Source organism: Lutra lutra, chromosome 17 (assembly GCF_902655055.1).
Source record: "Lutra lutra chromosome 17, mLutLut1.2, whole genome shotgun sequence".
NCBI classification, from domain to species: domain Eukaryota; kingdom Metazoa; phylum Chordata; class Mammalia; order Carnivora; family Mustelidae; genus Lutra; species Lutra lutra.
The window spans coordinates 23,066,290-23,092,269 of NC_062294.1; the positions used below are offsets into that span (position 1 = coordinate 23,066,290).

Here is a 25,980-nt window from a genome sequence, read left to right on the forward strand (position 1 = left end):
ATGGTCCATGGAGAAAGGAGTGCTATAGTACAAAGTCTTGCTTTAGTTGTTATTTTAAATCTGAACATTATTTTACGAGGATCAAGAAAGAGTTTATGGTTTCTTTTTATGGAATATAAGGTCCACACAGTTCTCAATACATATTCTAAGCCCAAAGCAAGTGTCTCCTAAGGTTTGTGAATGATGAATCCAAAATTCCAAAGGTCAGTGCAGGGTTGTAAACATACATTCCTTTTGACATTAAGCTGGTTTTAAACATTTTTCAAAAGTGCATTGACGAATGGGCAATCTACTTGTACCATAAGCAAAGGTCAGTGACTTAATGTGCTAATTACAAAGCATTTTAATCCTGTTCTCAAATTGGAATAAGTCTTAGCAACAGTTGGTTAACTTGCATCTAGAGATGATATGCATTTGAGTGTAATAAAAATGAATTTCTCATTTAAAAATATATATGTAAAAATATATATGTATATGTGTGTAGTCTTCTCTCATTTTAGCTATTTCAGATTAGTGATTTTTACTTGCATTATTCACTTTTTTTTAACTTTTTTTTTTTTTTTTAAAGATTTTATTTATTTATTTGACAGAGAGAGATCACAAGTAGATGGAGAGGCAGGCAGAGAGAGAGAGAGGGAAGCAGGCTCCCTGCTGAGCAGAGAGCCCGATGCGGGCCTCAATCCCAGGACCCTGAGATCATGACCTGAGCTGAAGGCAGCAGCTTAACCCACTGAGCCACCCAGGCGCCCAAAAGTGGAGTTCATTTTTTTTTTTTTTAAGATTTTTTTTTTTATTTATTTATTTGACAGAGAGAGATCACAAGTAGACAGAGAGGCAGGCAGAGAGAGAGAGAGGGAAGCAGGCTCCCTGCCGAGCAGAGAGCCCGATGCGGGACTCGATCCCAGGACCCTGAGATCATGACCTGAGCCGAAGGCAGCGGCTTAACCCACTGAGCCACCCAGGCGCCCCTTTTTTAACTTTTAACATTTCTCTTTATTCTCAGTTTTATGTAAAACCTAAGTAAGTGGTTGTTTTTTCAGCACTCATTTGTAATCACCACTGTGATATAATATGATTAATGACTGCCCTTCTGTTTAAAAACTAGCCCTATGGCATATAGATATATAGTGATAGGCATGTGTTTTGTTATGGAACACAGCCACTCAGCAAAGGGCTTTGCAGATATCAAGCTGACTTATGATTACACTTTACTGCATTTTAGCTTTTGTTTGAGTCTGTAATAGACATGGTTTTTTATGTATTAATCTAGTAATTAATGCCCTTCTTGCTAAAAAAGAAGGTATCCTTTTGATTAGATCTTTCCTCTTGGTGGACTTACTAGAAAGCTTTATTGGGAAGCTCAATACAATAGGTTTCTTCCCAAGAATCTCCAGTCTCTGCAGGTGAACAACCAGCTGAGTTGAAAATGAAAATACGTAGCTTGGAAAGTTTTTGTTGTGGTCACTTGGTTAAGAACAGGAGTTTGGAATCAGGGTGGCAGACTTGATAATCAAGTCAACTAGATGTGTAACCTTAGCCTCACTATACCCATTTGGAAACTAAGGCTCAAGATGCTTGTATGAGTTTATACATATTACATAGCACACAGTACAGTAACTGACAACAGGTAAAAATCTGAAAACAAAAAAGCAAAGCAAACAAACAAACAAAAAAATCAACCTGTGAGCCCAGTTAAAGAATTCTCTGATATATATAGCTCCAAAAACTGTTCTGCTTCTTCATAGGTGTCCTTTTGTTAAATCTACCAGGTGTCATATTGGCCCCATATATGTGGGCCTTTTATACAGAGAAAGTATGTTTTGATGAAGTGACTTCTACAACAGCATCCATACTTTGAACCACTTTAGAGAAGTCCTATCACGACCTTCATAGAGTTTCTAAAATATAATGCTTTTTCATTTGCTCTTTCAAAAGGAGGCTCAACCTTTCCTATTGACCGTTATTCGGTTCATTAATATTGGGGTGGAATCAGAGAATGCAGCCCCTCAGTGGGTATGTAGTCTGTCTTCAGTAGAGGTGGATAAGAGATAACAGGGAGTAATGGAGGAGGAGAGGTGTGTAGGAACACAACAGATGGAGTTACGTGGAACAGTCAAGAGTCATAGTAAGAACAAGCTCTCTTACCAGTTTTTGAGCTGGCCAAGTTCCTCGATGAAAGAAATAGAATTATCAGTGAAACGTTTGTGATGTGTAATAGCCTGTGCCTGTGGTGCGTATGCATTTGAATACCTCAAAAGCAAGTTTACCATATTCACCTAAGCATATTAAAGCTTAGCACAGATGAAAATACAAATCTATAAGAAATAAAACCAAAACATAACTTAAAAACAATGACACGCCTTCATAAACTAATAATAGTTGAGAACCAAGTCTTAAAAATCCAAAACAAATAGGAACAAAATAGATCCTTTAGCCAATCCGTAAAATTGCAAATGGATTTCCTATATACATTTGTCAGTGGTGGAGCCAACAGGTTGACTCGCGGCTGCCTGGTATCCATTATGAGGTATAGAAGCTGATTACCAGTACACATCAGAGTAGCCATAAGATAAACCAGTTCAGCTCAAGAAATTTGGTTACTGGCTCAGTGTTGGGAATAGTTATTTATACCTCACCATTTTCTCCCTGAAGGACATTAGGCAATGGCATGAGCAACATCCCCAGCGCTAGTCAGGTAATATCACTCCGAGGTGTTTCATAAGACTTTTAATTTCTAACATTCCTTAATGTAGGTCATGAAAGTGCAAATGTTGCATGTACAGTGCAGTTCACTGGAACTAACTAACTGTACTGAAGGGAAGAGGTGGTCTTGTGGAGCGCACTGCTCCCGAATGTCTCAGGTGTTCCTCTGTAGTTTAGAGGAAAATCGTTCAGAGCAACAATTTTCAGATATTTTTAAATCACCTTGCTTTCTTGTCAGACCACGTCTTACATCAAAAAGCATTTAAAATTGAAATTTTTGAGGCTCCTGCATTATGCTTGGGGCCATGAAGGTCCACGTGGTTCCTCACTCTCCATCTCCTGAGGTGTCTCCTGACGTAGTGCCACGGACCCTGCCCCTGGCACAGGGTTGTGCTATATTTTTATAGATACGTAATGCCCGTGACTTAGCATGTGCGTGTGTGTGTGCGCAGGCGAGCACGCACGTGTATGCTTGTGTCTAAAGAAAGATAGGTACAAGTAGAAGTAAAAGAATGTTTGGTGAACCCAGACCTTCACCTGTACCTTCCACCCATACTGTTGTCAGTTAACAGACGTACTTCTATTTAATATAAATCTCACACGGACTCTGAGATACTATTATTCCTATTGTGATGTAGAAATTGAGGGTCAAATAAGTAAAAAGATTTGCTTAAAGTCACATGATATTTAATCACAAAGCCAGTGTTGGGGTTGAGGACTGACTTCAAAATCCATAACCTTTCTTCTATACCGTGTTGTTGAATTGGATGGCGAGGCTAAACGGTGAGGCATTCAGACCACAGGTGCTCCTGCAATGCCTTCTAATGCATCTGTTTTTTTTTTTCTCTTTATCCTTGAAATTGTCATAAAATGTATTAATGGAAGAGTTCAATGGCAGTAATTAGCCACTTGAAATAAAAAGTGCATAACAAATAGGACCTTTGTAGCCATTTTCCCCTCCAATCTCACCATTAACTCGGCACACCCTCAATGCCAGTTTCCAGTGTGTCTGTATAGTTGCTGTTACTATTAATGAGACTTATGGGAGCTCACAAAAGAAATAGTGGAATCTATTAAATGAAAATTATGGATCCTTTAATAATGCTTCCTTGTGAGTTAGCACACTGCATCCTGGTGGTACCTTTTGCATAGCCAACCATTGTTTAAATGCTGGGTCATTTGTGGGCATATGCTCCATCTGTCAGGCGTCACAGAAACCTAAGGACATAAAAAGTCCTTCTACCACCTAATGGTTTTCATCTGTTTGGTGAATTCAGGAGTTGACCCTTTAGAAGAGATAGCTAACAAGGACACAGATCAGGGTGTTAATTTGGAAGGTGTAACAAAGACAGGAAGCAAAACTGTATAAATTAGTATGAAGACTTTGGAAAGGAATGTGAACTTTTATTGGAAATTAATGGGCTGATATCACCCATACTGTTGTCAGTTAACAGACATACTTCTATTTAATAAAAATCTCACACGGACTCTGAGATACTATTGTTCCTATTGTGATATAGAAACTGAGGGTCAAATGAGTAAAAAGATTTGCTTAAAGTCACATGATATTTAATCACAAAGCCAGTGTTGGGGTTGAGGACTGACTTCAAAATCCATAACCTTTCTTCTATACCGTGTTGTTGAATTGGATGGCGAGGCTAAACGGTGAGGCACTCAGAAATATCTGTTCTCCTGTTTGTTGTCTTCTGATTTAAATATTCTTCCAAAGGATCAGTTTTCAATAAGGGTTCATTCTATTTCCTTCTCCTCGTATTTAGGGCATAGGTTTTTTTTTTTTTTTCCTACTTCCAAGGAGGTATCAACAGATTTCAGGAGAAAAAATAAACAGAATATTTATTTGAAATGGAGAAAAATGTTTGGAAGGTGAAAGGTGATTGTTAAGAAATACACACACAGGGGGGTAAAGAATAAATGAAACAAGATGGGATTGGGAGGGAGACAAAACAGAAGAGACCGTTACTGTCACATAACAAACTGAGGGTGACCTGGGGGAGAGGGTAGAGAGAGGGTGGTGGAGTTTTGGACACTGGGGAGGGTATGTGCTATGGTCAGTGCTGTGAAGTGTGTAAACCTGGCAATTCACAGATCTGTACCCCTGGGGCTAATAATACATTATATGTTTATAAAAAAATAAAATTAAAAAAAAAAAAAAAAAGAAATACACACACAGGCACATGTAGCTTTGGAATTGCAGACCAGAACTCCATGATTCTGCTTCTTACTAGCTTGTGTGTCCTGCAGTTGGTGATTTAACTACTCTGAGTTTCAGATTTCTCATCTATAAAATGTGAATAATAAAAACCATCATGGAGAGTAAGGATGAAAATGCATATGTTAATCAGTTAGAAGAGTACACGGCACATGGTAGGTTCTATATATTCACCTGATTCTGCCATGATCTGACCCGATCCTTGTCATGGTAGTCACCTTTGAAATAATAATGTTAGAGATTTTGTACTTCTTTGCAGCAAGCTTCCCCCTTGCCCCACACTCCATTGAGAATATTTCAAAAGCCAAATCATTTATGGGGTAAACAGTTATTTACTGTGAGACTCAATTCTAACATTTTATTTCATGACATCTCTGCTGAGGAACAATATATTGCACTTCTGTAGAAGAAAATCCTTTTAGAATTTATGTTTTACGGTGCTTTGAAATACATGTGGGATAATTCTTCTGTAATTAGGCAAGATGCATTAATTATTTCCTAATGAGGTCAAATGAAGAAAAAAATAAAAATAAAACAAAGGGAATGTAGTATCGCATTATTTTCTTTCTCTAACTAAAACCATCAAAAGCACATGCCTACCAAGTAGAAATAATTATTCTCCTCCAAATGGCGGCTTGGCTTGGTGAAAGGTGAGCCTTTTGAATTTGAGCTTTTCAGTGTTGTCTATAATAATACATTATTCCATTGAGATTTAGTCCTTACTGGGATAAGGAAAAATTGTGAGTCTCCTGATTGCTATTAGCTTCTCGAGGTTCTATTAAAACAGCGAGAACAACAAAAAACTTCTTTGCTCTTTTTTTGGTGTGTTTTGTCTTGTTATTTAATCAGCCTGGCCATGTCTGATAGGCATTTGACAGGGTTTCCACCCCATGGTCTCACCTGCTTTAATTGGACAGTGGCAGTTTTCAATTAGTGTAAGCTCAGCTCCTTGGACTGCCTTTGCAATTTCTGTCACACATATATTGTAATTATGTGTGTACCTCAGTGTGTGAGACTATAAACATATGCTATATATTTGAATAAGAATGCTGTCAACACTTTATTTTAGAAGTGTATTAATTATGACTGAATGATAATGTGGATACTAATGCAGAGCTGTATCCTGTTCCTGGTTGGTATTTACATTACCAAATGCATCTCATTCTCAGAAGAAGGAATTTTAAAGTAAGGAACAATTAGCAACTCCATGGAAATTGTATATTAAGAGTGCCTTACAAATAATCATCCTCAAGACAGCTAACAGCTCTTTATTTTAAATTGTTTCTTTGCCAAAACAGGCAGCGATGTTAAAAATAGAAGGCTGAATTGCATTTAGAGTTGCAGCAACTGAAGATGAAATGGCTAGATAAGATTTTTAAGTGTGTAAAGCTCTTTTTTTTAATGGCAACCAATACCCATTTATCTTGATTATATTGCTTCATCAGTCACCAAGATTCTGTATATTTATGAGTGCAGTTTTTGAGTGTGATGCTCTTTGACCTTCACACGAGCACACACTGATGAGGCCTGGGAAGGTGATTATTTTCAGCAACTTCCAGCAGTCAGGGTAGATGTCAGGGGTGGGAAAGGGATTCTTTTATTCAACATCCCAGGTAGGGGCGCCTGGGTGGCTCCGTGGGTTAAAGCCTCTGCCTTTGGCTTGGGTCGTGCCCCGCATTGGGCTCTCGGCTCAGCAGGGAGACTGCTTCCCCCTTTCTCTCTGCCTGCCTCTCTGCCTACTTGTGATCTCTCTCTCTGTGTCAAATAAACAAATAAAATCTTTAAAAAAAATAAAAATAAAAAATAAACATCCCAGGTACTTGTGTATCTAGGTGAGCCATTAAATTTGGCCTGATATTTAGTTCTGTAAGAACCATAAGAATCTGCTTCGTCCCATAACAGGAGGTTGTTATGGGACGAATATTTGTTGACTATATTTGTTGACTATATTTGACAATAGACTATATGGACAAATATGAATACTCTATTTCTATGTAAATTAAGTGTTTTAATATTCAGGACATGGATGTCTGAGTGACCCTAAAAAAATGCTTGGAACCTAACATTGATTATTCCTGGCAAAAATAACTTGAACCATTTATTAAAATTAGCATTTATCTTTATTGGATAAAACAATTCCACCTAGAATTTTTCAGGATTTAAAAGAAAATCACAGAAATAAATTGCTCTTTGATTTCTTAATCAATGCTTCTCAAAGTGTGCCTGGACCAATATTAACACCCCGGAAGCTTTTTAGAAATACAGTTGCTTGGACTCCAACCCCAAATTGCTAAATAGGGTCCTGAAATCTGTGTATTTACTTATGATTCTGATACTCAGTAATCTTTGCCCTGCTCAAGGATATATCTGAAAGTTTGTTCATACCTCTTTCCTATAGCTATCTAGATATATTGCCAGGGTTTTCGGATAACCTGACATAATATTGACCTGAAATTTCAGATGAGTGCCCCCTGTCTCAGAAGGATTGCTTTAATGTGCAAATTATCATTAAATTTTCTTCAAATCACGACATGTTGGGCAGGGAACTTGAATATGCTAGCTTTGTGGTTTGTATTTGATGTATATAGTATTTCATTTAATATTCACAAAATTTCACATAGCTCATTTCCCCATTTGTAAAACTTGTCTTAAATTGAAACAAGATGAGTTTGATTTTCCTGTGGTCATATATTGCAACTTCTAAATCTAGGTTTTGTGATGTTAACCTATAATTTTTTAAAAGACTATTTATTTATTTATAAAACATTTTACTTATTTATTTGACACAGAGAGAGAGAGCACAAGCAGGGGAGCAGCAGAGGTTGCTGCGGAGGGAGAGGGAGAAGCCGGGTCCCTACTGAACAGGGCACCTGACTAGAGTTCAGTCCCAGGATCCTGGGATCATGACCTGAGCGGAGCCAAAAGTAGACTCTTAACTGTCTGAGCCACTCAGGCGCCCCTATTTATTTATTTTAGAAAGCAGGCAAGCAAGCAAGTGTGGGGAGGGGCAGAGGGAGAGAGAGGATGGTAAAGAGACTCCCTGCTGAGCATGGAGCACAACCTGGGGCTTCATCCCAGGACCTTGAGATGGAGAGTTGGCTACCTAACCTACTGAGACTCCCAGGTGTCCCATATAATTTTTTGTTTTTTAAAGATTTTATTTATTTATTTGACAGACAGAGATCACAAGTAGGCAGAGAGGCAGACAGATAGAGAGAGAGGGGGAAGCAGGCTCCCTGCAGAGCACAGAGCCTGATGTGGGGCTCGATCCCAGGACACTGGGACCATGACCTGAGCCGAAGGCAGAGGCTTTAACCCACTGAGCCACCCAGGTGCCCCTAATTTTTTTTTTTTTAATTTCCAGTCAGCAACCTCTGTTTACATGATATTTAGCCTATGTTTAACATAATTTAAAGTTACATTAGTTTTTCTTAAATAAACTTTATTAAGGTATAATCGTATTAAATTTAGCTAAGTGGTTCTCAAATTTCTTTTAGTCATAGGACATCTTTATACCTTAAAAAAAACTTATTGAGGACTCCACAAAGCTTTGATTTATGTGAAGTGTGTTTATTATACTTGCATATTTGTCATTTTAGAAATTCACACTGAGAAAGTTTAAAGATTTAAATCACTTACAGATAAAAATGATAAACCTATAAGTAACATTTGAATGAAAATAACTACTTTTCAGCAAAGAATCCTGAGAAGATGCTTACTGTTTTACATTAAAAAATTCTCTTTGATTTCTGGGTTAATAGAAGATAGCTAGATTCTCCTATCTACTTCTACATGCAGTCTATTGCAATGTGTTGTTTTCATTAAAATATATGGAGAAAAATCCAGCCTCAAACAAATACGTAGTTGGAAAGACATGGTTATTTGGATAATCTTTTCAGATAATTGTAGATTTTTTTCTTTGATATTACACCAAAGTCTCCACAAGTGGGAATGTCTGAAAATTCAGTTTCAGTGTGGAATCTAAAACCATATCAATACATTTCTATTCTCTTCTACATTGTTTGTTGGTTTCCCTTAGGTTTAGAATGGATCTTGACCAACTTATAATTTTCTTACATCATGCATTTGGAAAATGTTGTTTCACTGAGCTATTATATAGATCATTCCAATTTTATTATAAGGTAATAAAAAAAATCATGTCAAAGAGTATCATCAGATCATTAATCTCACATAAAATCTTTAAGTATCTTGAAGCTTCAATCTCACAGAGGCTGATACAGATTTTCTTAAATTCACAGATTTGCAATAAAGCTCAAAATCTTTCATGGACAACAGATACTCTCGGTTATCTTTGAAATAATAAGCTAATTTTGTTTATAAATTTAAAAATTATATTTTATAAATTATAAATTTTTTATAAAATATATGCTAAGCATTCAAGTCAAAATAGTTTGTCTATCATCTGTTCACATAAAAAATGTGGCTTTTCAGCTTGCAACTGAAGCAATCGTATGTGATATTGAGTCCATGACCATACCTGAGCATGGAGCAGAAGTTCCTTATGGGTATTTCCCATTCCTTCACACAGAATACTAAAAAGTATACTCAGATTTGAGATTTAATAAAATTAATATTTTTGTACTGTTTCATCAAGGACATTCTTAAGTGAAACTGGCTTTTTTTTTTAAATCCTTAGAGTATGTGGTAGTGAAGAGTTACCCTGCCTCTTAGCGTAGATTGGTGCCGCTGTCTTGATGGGTGCTGATATGGTAACAGTTTTTCTTCCATTATACTTATACTCTCCATATAGGTGTCAATTCAGTGAAAAAAGCAAATACCTTTGACCACTTGGAAGGGGCTCAGAAATCCCCAGAGGTCTGTGGACCCAAACTTTGAGAACTTCTGCTCTAGCCCTTTCTGATTCTCAGGTTCAGAGTGCTGACGGAGGTGTTTCCTCTTGAGGTAGGAGAGATCTCACCAGTCTTGCACCTTGCTTCTTCCCAGAATTTTTCTGGTACCTTGATGACAAAGACTGGCTACTTTTAAATATAACTATAAATGATTAAACCACCAGGACTACAGCTTTCATTCCAATCTACCCAATTTACCACCATTGCTCCTAAATTGGCAGGTTACACACACACACACACACACACACACACACACACACACAGGGTAAATAATTTGTGCAATGCTGACCTATAAGAAATCTATTTCAGTACATAGTCTCTTTCAAAGAACCCTCACTCTTACATTCAGAGGTAATTAGAGGGCGCCTGGGTGGCTCAGTGGTTTAAGCCGCTGCCTTCGGCTCAGGTCATGATCTCAGGGTCCTGGGATCGGGTCCCGCGTCGGGCTCTCTGCTCAGCAGGGAGCCTGCTTCCCTCCCTCTCTCTGCCTGCCTCTCTGTCTATTTGTGATCTCTCTCTGTCAAATAAATAAATAAAATCTTAAAAAAAAAAATGTCCTGTCCCACTAACTTTAATTAAAAAAAAAAGGTAATTAGAAAGCAATATATTTCTTTAATATAATCACTCTATAATATGCCAAAGTAAAATCTGTATTTTATTGTTAAATGAAACCACTTAGAAACCTGGTTTCCTTCTGGTATCTCTGAAAATCTTTCTCATAAGTTCTCATAAGTTCCCAAATCTCTTTTCTCAAATATACCAAAATTGAAAGTAAGTAAATAATACACGAAAAAGCTAATCTTTTCTTCCAACCCCCGCCCATGCAAACTCTTTGTCACTTTGATTCCCTCTCCTGTCCACATTTATTGCTTCTGTATTAGTAGCTCTTGAACTTGTCATTACAAATAAACCACCATATCTGATTAATAGGAAGAAGGTCAGAAGGACCATTTGATCTACTCTTAATGGCCTAAGACTCCACTAGGCCAGAAACACTTTTTCTCATGATCAAAGAGGGTGAAGATGTTATGAAGATATGTACTCATTATAGTTTCTTACCATAAATACATTAGAAATACTAGGAAGAAGAAATTAGGTGGGCTGGAGCTTTTTCTTATATACAAAATTACATAGCACCCATTATTATTATTTTTTTAAAGATTTTATTTATTTGACTGAGAGAGAGATCACAAGTACGCAGAGAAGCAGTCGGGGCAGGGGAGGGTGGGGGAAGCAGGCTCCCCGCCGAGTAGAGCCGGATGCAGGGCTCGATCCCAGGACCCTGAGATCATGACCTGAGCTGAAGGCAGAGGCCCAACCCACTGAGCCACCCAGGCGCCCCCATAGTACCCATTATGATGCTGTTGCGTTATCAGTGTTGTTGAATATACAAAGGAAGGTTGGGTTTTTTGTTTGTTTGTTTGTTTGTTTTTGTTTTTTAGGAGAGGTTTGATTATATGGTCATTTGAGTAAATATTTCCCACTAGGAGATTCAAATTTGCAAAGTGTTATAATTCTCTAGCTTGACACTGTTTTTTGCAAATGCCCCATCTCACTTCCCTAGCTCTACCTCCTAGCCTTACTAGATTGTCTGAGAGCTAGGGCAAGTTCTCTCTTTTCCTCTGCCTGGGGAGGTTTCTATCATTAGGCTCTTTCCCACAGGGGATTTTGGGGACCTAGGACTCTGAGGTGTTCATTAGGTATTATAGGTTTCCAAGTTTATTCAGTCTAGGACTCTGTTTCCTACTCTGTATGTACCTCAGAATTGATGACCCCTACCTTGACCACAATTCTCATAAGTCTCTTATTAAGCAAACAGGTAATATGTTAGATGCATGTTGTTAAAAAAAAAAAATCCTTAAACAGGTCTTCATTTTGTGAACAGTAAAGTCTTTGGTTTCTGATACTTTTATTTTTCTTCCCCTATGTTCAGTTCTGGAATACAACATTAAAACAATAAAATGAACATGAGCTTCAGAAGCAGATAGACTTGGATTCAAGTCTTTTCTCCACTGCTCACTATATACGACATTGAGCCATGACTTAATAATCAAATTTTCCCTTCCTTTCTTCCTTCCTTCCTTCCTTCCTTCCTTCCTTCCTTCCTTCCTTCCTTCCTTCTTTCAAGATTTTTATTTATTTATTTGACACACAGAGAGAAAAACATAAGCAGGGGGAGCGGCAGGCAGAGAGAGAGAAGCAGGCTCTGCCCTGAGCAGGGATCCCAATGTGGGGCTTGATCCAAGGATCCTGCGATCATGACCCAAGCCGAGGAAGACACTTAACCATCTGAGCCACCAAAAGTGCCCCTAATTTTCAGTTTCTTAATCTGCAAAATGAAGAGTCTAGTATGTACTTCATAATATATTATAACACTTAAATGAAATAGGAAACAAATGTATCTAGTGGAAAGTCATTGATGTTCTTCAAGACATGGCTGGATAAGTAAATGAATAAGGTTTTCTCCTTATTTTATAAATTAAGGAAGGTATAATTAGAAGGGGCAAAGTCAGTAGACATATGATATGTAAACTTAACCAACATTTCAACAATTCTATAACTGCATTGATTGAAAATAAGGTGTTAGTGTTCTGTTGTTGCTGTGACAATTTGTCACAAACATAGGGGCTTAAAATAAATGAGTGTATTATCCTATATTTCTGTAGGTCAGAAGTCCAACTGAGATGTCACTGGGCTAAAATAAAGGTCCCTGACTGTGTTCCCTTCTGAAACCTCTAGAAGATCATCTTTTTCCTTGCCTTTTCAGTCTTCTAGAGATCACCCACATTTCCTGGTTAGTTTTCACAGGCAGCAGGCTTGAATCGTTGACCCTTCTGCAGCCGTGTCTCCCTCTGACCATAGACAGAAAGGGTTCTTCTCAATTTTTTTTTAAGATTTTATTTATTTATTTGACAGAGAGAGACACAACGAGAGACGAAACACAAGCAGGGTAAGTGCCCGATGTGGGGGCGATCCCAGCACCCTGGGATCATGACCTGAGCCAAAGACAGATGCTTAACGACTGAGCCACCCCGGTGTCCCAGGGTTCTTCTCTTTTAAAGATCCATGTAATTCGTTTGGGCTCACCTGAATAAACCAGAATCATCTTCCCATCTCGAGGTCCCCAAATTAATCCCATTTGCAAAGTCTCTTTTGACAGGTAAGGTAACATATTGATAGGATCTGAAAATTAAGATGTGGATATATCTGGGGATGCTTATTAGCGTTCCACAAATGGAATCACAGCATACTAGTAGTACAATTGCAAGTCATAGCCACCATTTTAAATAAGTACGGTATACAAAGATAAGTGGCTAGATGCTTGAGAAGGATGTATTTATTAGTTTACTAGGGTTGCCAAAGTAAAACACAACATGCTGGGTGGCATAAACAACAGAAATTTACTTTTTCATAGTTCTAGAAGCTAAAAGTTCAAGGTCAAGGTTTTGGCAAGTTTGGTTTCTACCGAGGCTTTTCTCCTTGGCTTGGTCATTATTTAAGGGTCCTGGGATTGAGCCCCATTTTGGGCTCTGCTCAGCGGAAGCCTGCTTCTGTATGCCACTCTGCCTGCTTCTGTATGCCACTCTGCCTGCTTCTGTGTTCTCTTTCTCTCTCTCTTTCTGTCAAATAAATAAATAAATAAATAAAAACTTAAAAAAAAATTTTTAAAAAGAAAATGTAATAAACAGGGGTGCCTGGGCTGCCTTATTTGGTGAAGCATGTGACTCTGGGGTTGTGAGTTGGAGCCCCACATTGGGTGTAGAGTTAATTTTTAAAAAATTGTAAAAAAAAATGTAATAAACTATTTTCATAAAAATTTGCCATTATTATTATTATAGGAGACTTATAGATTTCCAACAGCTTTATAGATCTGTGGTATGAAAACTGAGGACATTTTAGTTTTCAGGTTTTCTTTTCAGGTTTTGTTGTTATTGCTGTTTGGTACTTTCTCAATTTCTAGGCTTTGTTAGTGGAATGGAGACAGATTAGAGAAACACACAATCTGGCAATTTGATAGTATGTTGGGCTCCATTTTCAAATCTTTGCTGTATGGATAATGGTACTTAGGAGAGTAATAGCTTAAAAAAGCCAATTTCACATACATGCCATCCTTATAACAATCTGAGTTAATTTTTTTTGGCGGGGGGGAATATTGCTGTTCGTCTTATTACTATTTTAACAAGAGGAAACTAAAATAGAGAAAAATTATGTTTTTTTGACAGCATGTGAGCAAGATAGAGGGAGAGGAAGAGAGAGAATCTTCTTTTTTTTAAAGATTTATTTATTTATGAGAGAGAGAGAAGGTTGTGGGAGAGAGGGAAAGGGAAAGAAGGAGAGAGAATCTCTCAAGCAGATTCCCCACGGAGTACAGAACCTGCCGCAGGGCTTGGTCCCACAACTTGAGATCATGATCTGAGCTAAAATCAAAACTTGGATGTTGGGGCACTTGGGTGGCTCAGTTGGTTGGGCTGCTGCCTTCGGTTCAGGTCATGATCCCAGGGTCCTGGGCTCGAGCCCCGTATTGAGCTCCCTGCTCAACCAGAAGCTTGTTTTTCCCTCTCCCACTCCCCCTGATTGTGTTCCCTCTCTTGCTGTCTCTCTCTCTCTGTCAAATAAATAAATAAATAAAGTTGGATGTTTAATTGATTGAGTCAGCCAGGTGCCCCTAACAGAGAAAACTTAAATGACTTGTCCAAGATTGTATCTAGTGTAGTAGTCCCCTCCTTATCCGTCAGGATCCATTCCAAGTCCCCCAGTGGATGCCTGAAACTTTAGATAGTACCAAACCCCGCATCTACTGTTTGTTTCTGTACATACATACCTATGATAAAGTTTAATCTATAAATTAGGCACACTAAGAGATTAACAACAGTAACAAATAATAAAATGGGACAGTTATAACAGTATGCTATAATAAAAGTTTTGGGAATGTGATCTCTCTCAAAATACATGGTACTGTGCTTACCCTTTTTCTTATGATGCAGCAGAAGGATGAAATGCCTATGGGAAATGAGTGGCGTAGGTGCTGTGATGTAGTTTTAGGCTGCTACTGATGGTCTGATGATTGGTCAGAAGGAGGATCATGTGCTTCAGGACTGCAGTTGATTAAGGGTAACAAACCAGGGAGAGGGAAATTGGGATAATGGGGAACTACTGTACTGTACTTCAGACTAGGTCTTTGGATTCTCATCTGTCTAAAAGGAAGAATATTGTGAATAGTTCACTCGGCAGTCCTCTCATCCACTCTTTCATGCACCCCTACATTGTCCAATAAAACCATTTCCCTACCTTTCTTCTTTTATTTTCTTATCAACACTTTTATCCATTCACTCATCCAGCCGTCAGCCCATTCATCTACCCATTGAGTTGTCATGGGTGAGACTTGATATTGTGGCTATTTCTGTTAAATCTGGACTTTGATCATGATCCTCTGCTTTCTTAACAAGACTTTGAATGAGACAGTTTGCAAAAGCCCAAGGGATAATATACTGGTTAACACAGCTCAGTTATTATTAGGCATTGTGATCACAGAAAAGGATGATTTGCCAATGTCACACCCTATTTTATGACCCAAACTAAACTCTAGGTTCATGTAGTTCCTCTTAAACTTCATTTGCAATGTTCTTCCAAGGTCACAAGCATTTTGATTATCCCAGTCTCTTATAAATACAGAATTTCAGAGAGAGGAGATGACTGTCATTTGGTTATCCACTGTGTTCTTTCCCACTGTGCTCTTGTCAGTTATTTGGATAACAAGATACATCCTGTTTAGCAAGTAATTGTAATTAGCACATCAGAAATTTAACTCATATTTTTGACTCCTCTTAGTTCTCTGGTTAATCAAGTTCTTTTGAAACGTAAAGAACATTGACATGACGTTTTCTTAAGATTTTCCCCTTTTTCCACAGTACAACTGAATGTTCCACTGTAAATTGACCTTTTGAAAATACCCTGGATACTTTAAATATCCATATTTGTTTAAAATCCACTTGTTTTTATGGCTAATCCTGTTTTTTTTTAACTCTTATTCACCTTGCTTGTATTGTATATTATTGCACTGTATACTTATTTGACACAAAAGTTCCCCCTTTCATATCTCTATGTCTCTATCCATCCATCCATCCATCTTTTCTTAAAACATTTTATTTTATTTTTATTATATATATGTGTGTGTGTGTGTGTGTGTGTATATATATTTTATTTATTTATTTATTTATTTATTTTTTTGAGAGAGAGAGAGAGAGAACATGAGCTGGGGAAAGGTAGAGGGAGAGAGAGAATCTCAAGCAGGCTCCAAGCTCAGCGAAGAGCCCAACTCAGGGCTCCCTCCATCTCACAACCCTGAGATGTTGACCTGAACTGAAATCAAGGGTCAGATGCTTAACTGACAGAGCCACCCAAGTGCCCTCATCCATCTTTCTAATTAAGATAGATTTTTTTCAGAACATTTGTGGAGTGATTTGTTAATTGTTGAAAATTAAGTATGTACCAATGATTTTCACATGAGAATCTCTTAGAGTTTGTAGTTGAACTTCTGAGGACTATGTCTTGTTTAGTGTAAGATGGGGAATAGTGCTCTGAGACAGGATAATTTATTATGCTTTCCCAAAATCAATCTTTTAGTGAGAAACTCTGTGGTCCTTCTAGACCACCCATTCAGCAACATGTCCATCTGTTCATTCATCCATTGATGCATGGTATTTAATGTGTGTTGGAATCTAAATAGAAGATGGCTTAGACTCTTACTCAGCCTACCTTTTATTCTATTATTTCCTTTATCCATGAATTCTCCAATAAAACCATCTAGCTACTTATCCTCCTTTCCGTGATTATCTTATCAACCAGTTAATCCATCCATCCACTCGTTCATCTGTGCACCTAAATCTAGTTTTAGTAATTGGTCCACTATGACTATTCACCCACACTCTGGCTCACACTAGCATTTATTCAATGATCCAATGCCTAGTGACTGCTGTCCCCCTAATTCTAGGCTTACAGTTATCGGGTAATAAAAAAAAAATCTTAAAATTTTATTTGTTGATTATACCTCAATAAAGTTGGAAAAAAAAACTTACAGATATATCGACTATCATTGCTTATTTAATGGGTGAATAAGTATAAAAAATGTGATTTCGAGTGCCTTGCCCAATGGATGAGTTTCGTCCCAGATCTCATTGTATTTAACTCAAGAGATAGCATTCTTTTTTTTTTTTAAAGACTTATTTATTTATTGGCCCACAGAGATCACAAGTAGGCAGAGAGATAGGCGGAAAGAGAGGAAGGGAAGCAGGCTCTACGCTGGGGCTCGATCCCAGGACCCTGAGATCATGACCTGAGCTGAAGGCAGAGGCTTTAGCCCACTGAGCCACTCAGGCACCCCAAGAGGTAGCATTCTTATTTTTTATTATAAATTGATGTTGTCTGTTGAATTCTGACCAGGAATACAATAGGCAATACCTATCATTGTAATTCTAAAATACCATCTTCACAAGAATCGACCTTATATGCATTTTTATTTTGATATTTTAATTCCTTAAAGATATCATGCCTGTATCAGCATTAATTTTGTCACATTTTAGTCATTACAAAAACCCTAAAGGTAGGGTATTAAAACTATTATTAAAATCTTTTACAAATAAGAGTACTGAGTTTTGGGGACGTTAAGTAAATTCCTGGGTATCGTATAGTTTTTCCTAACCTAGCTCTGTTCCTCATCAGCCCCTTATTCTAGACTCTGTAATCTGAACTACTACTCTACAAATCTTTAGTTGCCTTACAGAAACATACTGACTTCCAAGCCTAAAAGATTTAATTCACCAGGCCGTTATCAGCATACATAAGAAAAAAAAAAATATCTAACAGAAGGGAAAAGGGGAGTCCAATGTTTTGTTTTGTTTTGTTTTTTCCTGTGATTACTTAAATGTTGGAGACTCCAACTCAGCACTTAAAGGGAAAGAGAAAATCTGAGAATGTAGAAGTTCAGTGTTCTTAGAGCATTTTTAGGACCAATTTTGGAAGATGAGCTAAGTTAATAAGCTAGCTTTTATATGATATCATTACAAAATTAATCCATCTAATTCTCCTTTCTCTGAATACTATCGGTAAGGATGATTTGCCTCCTACTATGTGTGGGTCTTTATATAAAGGCAAATTTTACTCAACATGATAGCTTAAATATTTCAAATACTATTTATCATCAGCACATTGCTTTAAAAAATGGGAACTTGCTTTATTACGGTTTGACAAAGAGATATGGATTTACTGTGGCACTGACACCTCATGTTTCCAAACCTGTAAAGTCTAGACTGAAGATGGAAATTTTGCCAAGGTCATGAATATTGGCTTGGGAAGTCTCTTGGCAAAAAGCCTGCCAGCCTCCTGTTAGTGTTCTCCTTTTGTATTCCTCTTTAGTTGAGCATTCTGCCTTTCTGGGTCTATGTCTATTACATTTCAAACTTTTATAGGATGTGAATTAGTTCATAAACTGTGCCTGTCCTGTATGGTTTCTTACACATGGCTGCTAAATGTGTACATTCAATATTTTCATTCAGGAACAAACTGGAGAAGCTTTTCCATTCTGTCTCCTTCTCTGCTAGGAAAATGGAAGGTACCCACCTAACTACTTATGTGCTCCTGATGGTCTCTCTGGAATTATGCTAAAATGTGTATGTTCTAGAATCTGATTTACTGAGTTACATCTGGATCTATCACTGTCAATTATATGTGCTTGAGAAAGTCACAGGAGCCCCTTATCCATGTAAAGTCATTGCCAAAGTGCAGGATGTTAAGATAGGTCCTGTGTAGGACCCCCCCACCCCCGAAATTAGACTTTAATGAGCATTTACTATGTGTCAGGTGTGATGCTTGTTGCTGGGTACAATGTTGAATATTATATGTAGACGTCCTTCCTGTGTGGAAATGATCTATCTATCTATAGTCTCAATTCAAATGAGTAGTTCAGGAAATGCATTTCTTTTTCTGACTATATTTTTAGGTCCCTACAGCCAAAGAAAGGAGTTCACTTGGACTTGCTTTCAATTTTCTGTTTCTCTAGACACCAGTTCCCATGGCCAGTTCAAGCTGTTCAATACTCACACCAGCAACTGACAGAAAATGCAAAGAACACATGTCTGAGATATAGATGGTATATCTTTGGCTGTGGCGGTGCTGTAGGAAAATAATGTTTTGTAAAGAACACAGGATGCTGTGTTTTGTTATTTTAATCAGGGACTATCTCTTCTTTAGCCTTTTTACCTCTTAAGACATGCTTAAGGGTAACTTGGTTTATATTGAGAATTACTTTGAGAACTATTATTTCACTGAAAGCTTGTTTCCTCAGTGTGTGATCACAAGAGCGTTTGCCGACTTCATCTTGGGAAATGTTGGGGTGCTCTTCTGCCTATTACCTAACTTTAATCCCTGCTCCTTCTTGTTAGGGAGCAGTTTGGAGATATGAAAAGAACCTTTATGCCCTATTGCTCATTCTCTTTACCTGTCCTTTCAAGCTCCTAGCAGCCTAAATATGTTTCTGATTTCAATTCAAGTTCTGCATTCTTATTATCTTGGAGACTTAGGCCAAAAACTTATATTGTGTCAAAGTCCCTAATGCCATCTTTGATACTGAATGGTTGTGACTAGGATGAGATTATCAGTCTGCCCATAGCACAGTTTCTCCCTGACAGGCATGGTAGTAGATACAGAGAAGACAGTGCTAAATGTAATTTGATTCAAGAGTGCTAAGCTTGCTATCTCCTCCAGAGGTGAGCAGATTCATGAAAAACAGGGATCAGTAAGTGACAGTTTTATGCTTCATTGATCCCTATTAGTCTCTTCAGGTTCTGAATGATGACGATGCTTTCTTAGCTAGCAACTTGGATATTTCTCAAGAGCAAGATAGGAAAATGAGACACCCTTCCATGATGTCGTTCTGGATAGAGTAGAATTTCAAATGAAGCTCTGATGTCAGAGCTAACTGATTTTCAGCTGATGAGGAAGTGATGAAGAAGTAATTTCCCCCGTAGTTCGCTCGATTCATCTGTCATCACTCACTCTAGAGAAAAAGGTGGCAGAATGGTAATTAAATCATCCTCTGGCACTCAAATAGGCACTAAGAGAAGAATTCATCTTCTCTAGACTCTCTTGTCCCAAGAATACTTCAGTGTTCTGAGGGGTCCTGTGCGAGAAGGTTGAAAAGTAATCTGAACTATTTTTTTGACAGCTGCCGAAGAGATGAGGTTGACATTGAAGACTGGGGTGGGATGGAGTGGGGGCTCTTGTTCTAAGAACAGTGAGTTCTGACTATCAGATAATTGTTATCTATTATCCATCTATTACTGATCCGCTACCCATCCATCCACTCATCCTTCCATCCACATGCCCATCTACCATGTCTTAGTTCTTATGTTGGGTGCGAAAGGGGAATACATACTCCAGGACTTTGGATTTAGAGTAGATTTGATTTTAGATCACTGGACCTAATCATTCTAAATTCCTTTCTCTCTCCTTTTCAATCATTGTTTTGAACATCGAATGAAAAAATGTTATTTTCCCCTTTTCTTTCACATTGACTTTACTCCACAAAAACTTTCTGAGTTTCCGACAGTATGACAGACCCTTACTAGGCAGTGAAATACAAAGGAAAATGCAAATGCAAATGCTTCTTCTTCCCTTGACTTTTGTAGTCTAAACTCATTTTAATTGGGGGGTATTATGCAAATATATGGAAGATGGTGAGGGTGTAAATTATACTGATACTCACAATTCAGCTCAAGTATGTAGCTGTTCTATTATGATCCCTGAAAATGAAGACTTCATGTACAAGATTGGGATCACTCTTTGCACACCTGACACTCTCTGCTTCTGCAGCCAGCCTGTCGTGACCAGAGGGATTAGAGTTTTGTCTGGTTGTAGACATGACAGGTTTTTGGGTTGTCAGGCTGAACTCGAGAATCAAAAATTAAGCTTTGGTTAATTGGTGTCTAAGTTTTCCTCTCTGACCTCTTTCCCCCTCTGTTGCCTGCAAGACCTTTGCTTACAGGCACCACACCAACCTCTGTAATGTGACTAAAACAAAATTATGATAATGTCAGGCTCTTTACTGAAACCTTGTGTCTATGGACTCTTGTTATTTTTATAGTTAAATCTAAACTCCATTTGTTTTCAAAACTCTTTGTAATCTGGCCCTTGTCTTGCCTTTTATTCTTATTTTTTGCCACATTTTCACTCCTTAACTCAGTGTTCTAGCCATATTAAATCATCTTTGCTTTCCTCTAACAGTGTGCTCTGTCTTTTCTCTGGATCTTTATCTATATTATTACCTGTAGCTGGATGCATCTCCTCCCTTCTTGGAGATCGGAAGTTTTAATCATTACTTCTTTGGGGAGGGCCTTTTCTGTCCCTCCACACTCCATGTTATGAGTTAAGTTAAATTTCTCTGTGCTTTCATAGCCCTCATATCTAGCCTTTAGAGCGTGCATTGAATCTAGGAAATTGACTCTAAAGCTTATGCTGTGAAGATTGCCACTTGCTGATAGTGCATTCTATGGAAAAGTTGCCTAAAAATCTCTGAATCACAGTAGTTTCCTTGCTGAAATGGAGAAAGGCTATCTAGTTTTCCTGTGAGAATAACATTGCATTATACATGTAAATGTTTATCAGACAATAATAATTAGTAGCAGTAAATCTACTTACCTTAAATTTCTGTTTTGTTTCTCTCCCACTAACCTATGGTCTTTGAGAGCAGTAACCAATATATGTGTTGTTATAAACATTCTCTGTTCATATTTAGTAAATGAATGAGTAAGATCTTTCTGTACCACAACCTGGCCAACAGTTGTACCTCTCAAGGAGGATTTGTAGGTGTCCCTTATCCTACCTGCTCTAGCCCTTGTGAGAAGTCCTCACACTTCCGATGATGCACAAAATGTGAAAATTTGGGATATCTTTTGCACCATAATCTCACAGAGTGGGTCTTGGGGTGGATAAATGGATAGGAACAGCGAGGCTGCATAGAAGTGAGCAGGTTCTGACAGACTACGTGACGAACAATAAAGAAAACAGCTTGTCTTCGAGAACCTCGAGTTCTTTGAGAGAAGTCCAGACGTAGAGTCGTAGGAGCTTTTGCTGCCTGCAAATTACTAGTCTTGCATACCCCAAATCTTTTATTTGTAATGTCAAGTTGGTTACTTGAATACCATGTGCCAGAATGTGTGTGTGTGTGTGTGTGTGTGTGCATGCGCGTGCGCTACAAGAATAGGATGAACAACGGGATGGACCAAATAAGTAGAGAAACACAGTTTTCTGTATTTCAGGAATACTGTTAGCCAGGATCTGGATTTGACGGAGATTTGCTAAAAATGAATTTCCTGAAGAAAGAGGAAGCAGTGTTTACAAAAGGTTTTTTGTTTGTTTGTTTTGCTTTTGTTTAACTTTTCCCATATTTTTCAGGATAGAGTCTTGGGAACTTACTTTCACTGAGTTGCAACTAGGCTTCTAGCCGTGTTTTCAGAGAGTTGCAAATGGTTGATGTGATATAAAATTAGTTTTAGTTACTGTACCCTTACTTTGTCCACTCCTTTTTCTCCATTTCTCAAAGAGATTATCTCAGATTCCAAAATCAAATCTGCAGAGTAGATGTTTTATCCCTAAATTATAGGCAAAGTAACTGAAGCTCAAATAATGCATTCATCTCTCCCATTTCATACAGTTAGAGACCTAAATATTAGCTTTGTTTACTCCTTCAGAAACCCACACTTTTCCCCTTCTTCTCCCTCAGTAACTTAAACCCAAGGGACCATAAAAACCGGAATTAAGACTATATGCAATTTACTAATGAGAGGCTATTGATAAATGTAAAGAAAAATGTGGCACAGATAAGTTCCAAAACAAATGATTACACTATTTGAATGACTTGAGTTGTCATAGCAAAATGCTGTGTACAAGAGTTTTGGCATCCCGGGATGCCTGGGTAGCTCAGTGGGTTAAACCTCAGCCTTCCGCTCAGGTCATGATCTCAGGGTCCTGGGATCGAGCCCCATGTGGGCTCTCTGCTCAGCAGGGAGCCTGCTTCCCCCTCTCTCTCTGCCTGTCTCTCTGCTACTTGTGATCTTTCTCTCTCTGCCAAATAAATTTAAAAAATATTTAAAAAATTAAAAAAAAAGAGAGATGCATCCCAATACCTCTGTGTCTCCAGGATTGCCTTGCATGTGGATGGAAACCTCTATGAAGGATATATTATTCAAATTTTCTTTTTTTAATAAAAATGCTAATGGAAATGTTAAAATGCACATAAATTAAAATGATCATAAATTAGGATTAATATCATATTAATGAATTATAATCCCACATTCATTAAGATAAAGTGGCATTTCAATATTTGCTCTTGTTAATAAATTTAATACAATAAATGATAGGGATACATTTGGAGATTCAATAAATATTTGATGTAATCATATGCTTTAACTTTTTAAAATATTCAAAAGTTAAGTAGGAGATCTAGATGCATTTGGATTCTTTGTTGCTATTTTATGTCTTTTTTTAATATTCTTTTCATTTATTGAAGCGCTAAATACAATTTAAATTGGTGAAGAAAGCAATAGAGCCTGTTCTGAATAAAAGTGATCCCAAGAGAACACAATGTCTTTTGAGTTTCTAGGAGTTTCTTACCACACAGGATTTTTTTTTTATTTTTTATTTTTTTAAAGGAACAGGTATTTGAAATCTGAAATCTTACGGTGCAGTAACTGGACGCGCAGGCACACACACACACACACACACACATACACATACATACATACTGAAAATATGTGCATTAAGCACCATTTTACAACTATAGTTCAATGAATTTTTCTTTTAAAAGTGAAAACTAAAGTATATATATTTTTATTTTAGTTTTTTAACAGGAGTCAGCCGAGTATAAGGAAGATGTAACATGTGTCAGGACATTCCTGTCTTCCTCTTAAGAGTAAAACTGAAAATTTTAAAAGCAGAGATTCTTTTTTTCTTAGTACCTACCGAAATGTTTCAGGTAGAGCAGGTGTTGAGTACATTTTTGTTGCCCTTGTAACTGAACTAACATGAGTTTGACCCTTGATGAGTCACAGATAAAAATTACACCAGGTGATGTTGTTGCCCAAGTGAACTTTATTGTGGATGCCACAGGGAGTAACCAAAGCTGTGACTTCTTGAGCAAGGGTGAATGGGCTCCTTGTATTTAGGGTTAGGATGAATTTTTAGAAAAGGGAGTTTTGTCATTGGATATAGAGGCGGACCTTAGGTTGCGCGCATGCGCCTTACAGAAACATGTGTACCTATCTATACATGTATGTTACATAAATGAGGCTCATGTTCCTCCTGGAGAGGAGATTTTGCTATTACAGTCAGGTAAAGGTAACGGTCAGTCACTCCATGGGTCACTCCGTGGTTCACCTGCGCAGGAGTGCATCGGGGGTTAGTTCATACTGGGCTGGGTGGTCTCCATCCCCGGAAACCTCCTCCAGGCAGTTCTTATCTCTTGAGTGATAGTTTTGGTTTCCATCGTGGGATGTTATGCCCATAAGGTCTTTTGCCGAGTTAAGAGATGAGTTGGAAAGAGAACTTAAGGAAAAATGTGGAACAAAGGTCAGCAAGCTGGGAAGCAGTAAAGGTCAGGGGTTGGAGCCTAGCTGGTCACACCTTGACCTGAGATGAATCTGTATTTCTCTTGTGAAGTTTCGATGTCCACTGGGTCCCTTGTTCTGGCCTCAGTGCTCTTCTCTGTAAAATGGGAATAATGTTCCTGGCCCAGAAGAATTATACAGATCAAGAAAAAAAAAAGTCCTGGAGAATGTAAGATCTTAATATGCATCAGATTGAATTATTTTTGTTTTTATAAATGTAATAGGTAGATCTAAGTTGAACTCTGGGTCTACTGTGCTTGACTCCGTCAAATACAAACCTTGGAAGGGTTATTATGTACCTTGTCAAACCTCACTTTTCTCATGTTTCATGTGAAATATTTTAACTCATCAACTTTTGGAAAAATTAAGAGAATTATATAAGAAGCAAATCCCATAGTTCTTGGCGCACAGAGAGTGTGATCCGTTAAAGGTAGATAAGAAGAACTTTAAATAAATGCTTAATAAATGAATTTTAGTATATGTGCTGCTAAAGTGAGCACTAAATAAATGTTTAATAAATGGAAAAAAATACATACATTTTTGTGTTTTCCTCTTGATCTTTTTATCAGTCTAAATGCATATAAATTTACGCCAAACAGTTCCGAGTACTTTTTAAAAATTGTTATGATATATATAAATTTCATTATATTTTGTTTTGATTGACATGCATACAGTTTATAAATTCTGTGCACAACTACTGTTAGTAAAAATTGATGAAGTTAAGATGAATGTAGAAAGAACCAACTTGATATTCAAACAGGAGGTAGTTAAAAAGTGACTTTGCAAGTTGCCCGGTCGCAACAAAGTAACCAATGTCACTTTTCATTTTAGCTGCACACAGACCTGGATCTGGGAGTAAAAAAATCAAGTATATCTTATCGGGCGATGGAGCTGGGACAATATTTCAAATAAATGATATAACAGGAGATATCCACGCTATAAAAAGACTTGACCGGGAGGAAAAGGCTGAGTATACTCTAACAGCTCAGGCAGTGGACTGGGAGACGAACAAGCCTCTGGAGCCTCCTTCTGAATTTATTATTAAAGTTCAAGACATCAACGACAATGCGCCAGAGTTTCTTAATGGACCCTATCATGCTACAGTGCCAGAGATGTCCATTTTGGGTAAGTATGCTTCCAATGTCACTGAACTATTAAGAGTCAACTTTAGAAATAGCTGCTGGCATCAGGGCTGGTGTGGTTGCTGAATAAAGACATTATTACCGTCTTATCTCTCATTTGCATTTCCAAATCCCCTTTTTGGCCTAAGTTCCACAGCTCAATAGCTTTAGTCCCTTAGTAATAGGAACTGACGAAGCACTTTTATTAAAATATCTCTCCTTACAATGACAGTACCTCAATAGGCTGAATTTGTATTCCTCTCATAGACTTGTAGTTTGAGTATTGTTACTGAGATGGATTTATCAAGATTTGTTCCAACATGCCAGACTAATCCTATTGATATTTGCTTGATGTTTAATTATTTGTTTGTGTATATTCACATGCAGATGCAGTGCAT

General features: G+C 37.7%; 1 protein-coding gene across 1 annotated transcript in view; it reads left to right on the plus strand.

Moving 5' to 3' along the window:
• CDH8 (cadherin 8) overlaps nucleotides 1-25,980 on the plus strand; it is a 382,041-nt gene that overhangs the window by 104,075 nt on the left and 251,986 nt on the right. The window contains 2 exon segments of the mRNA XM_047712240.1: nucleotides 25,293-25,308; nucleotides 25,311-25,586. Of these exon segments, the coding sequence (XP_047568196.1) occupies nucleotides 25,293-25,308; nucleotides 25,311-25,586 (292 nt within the window).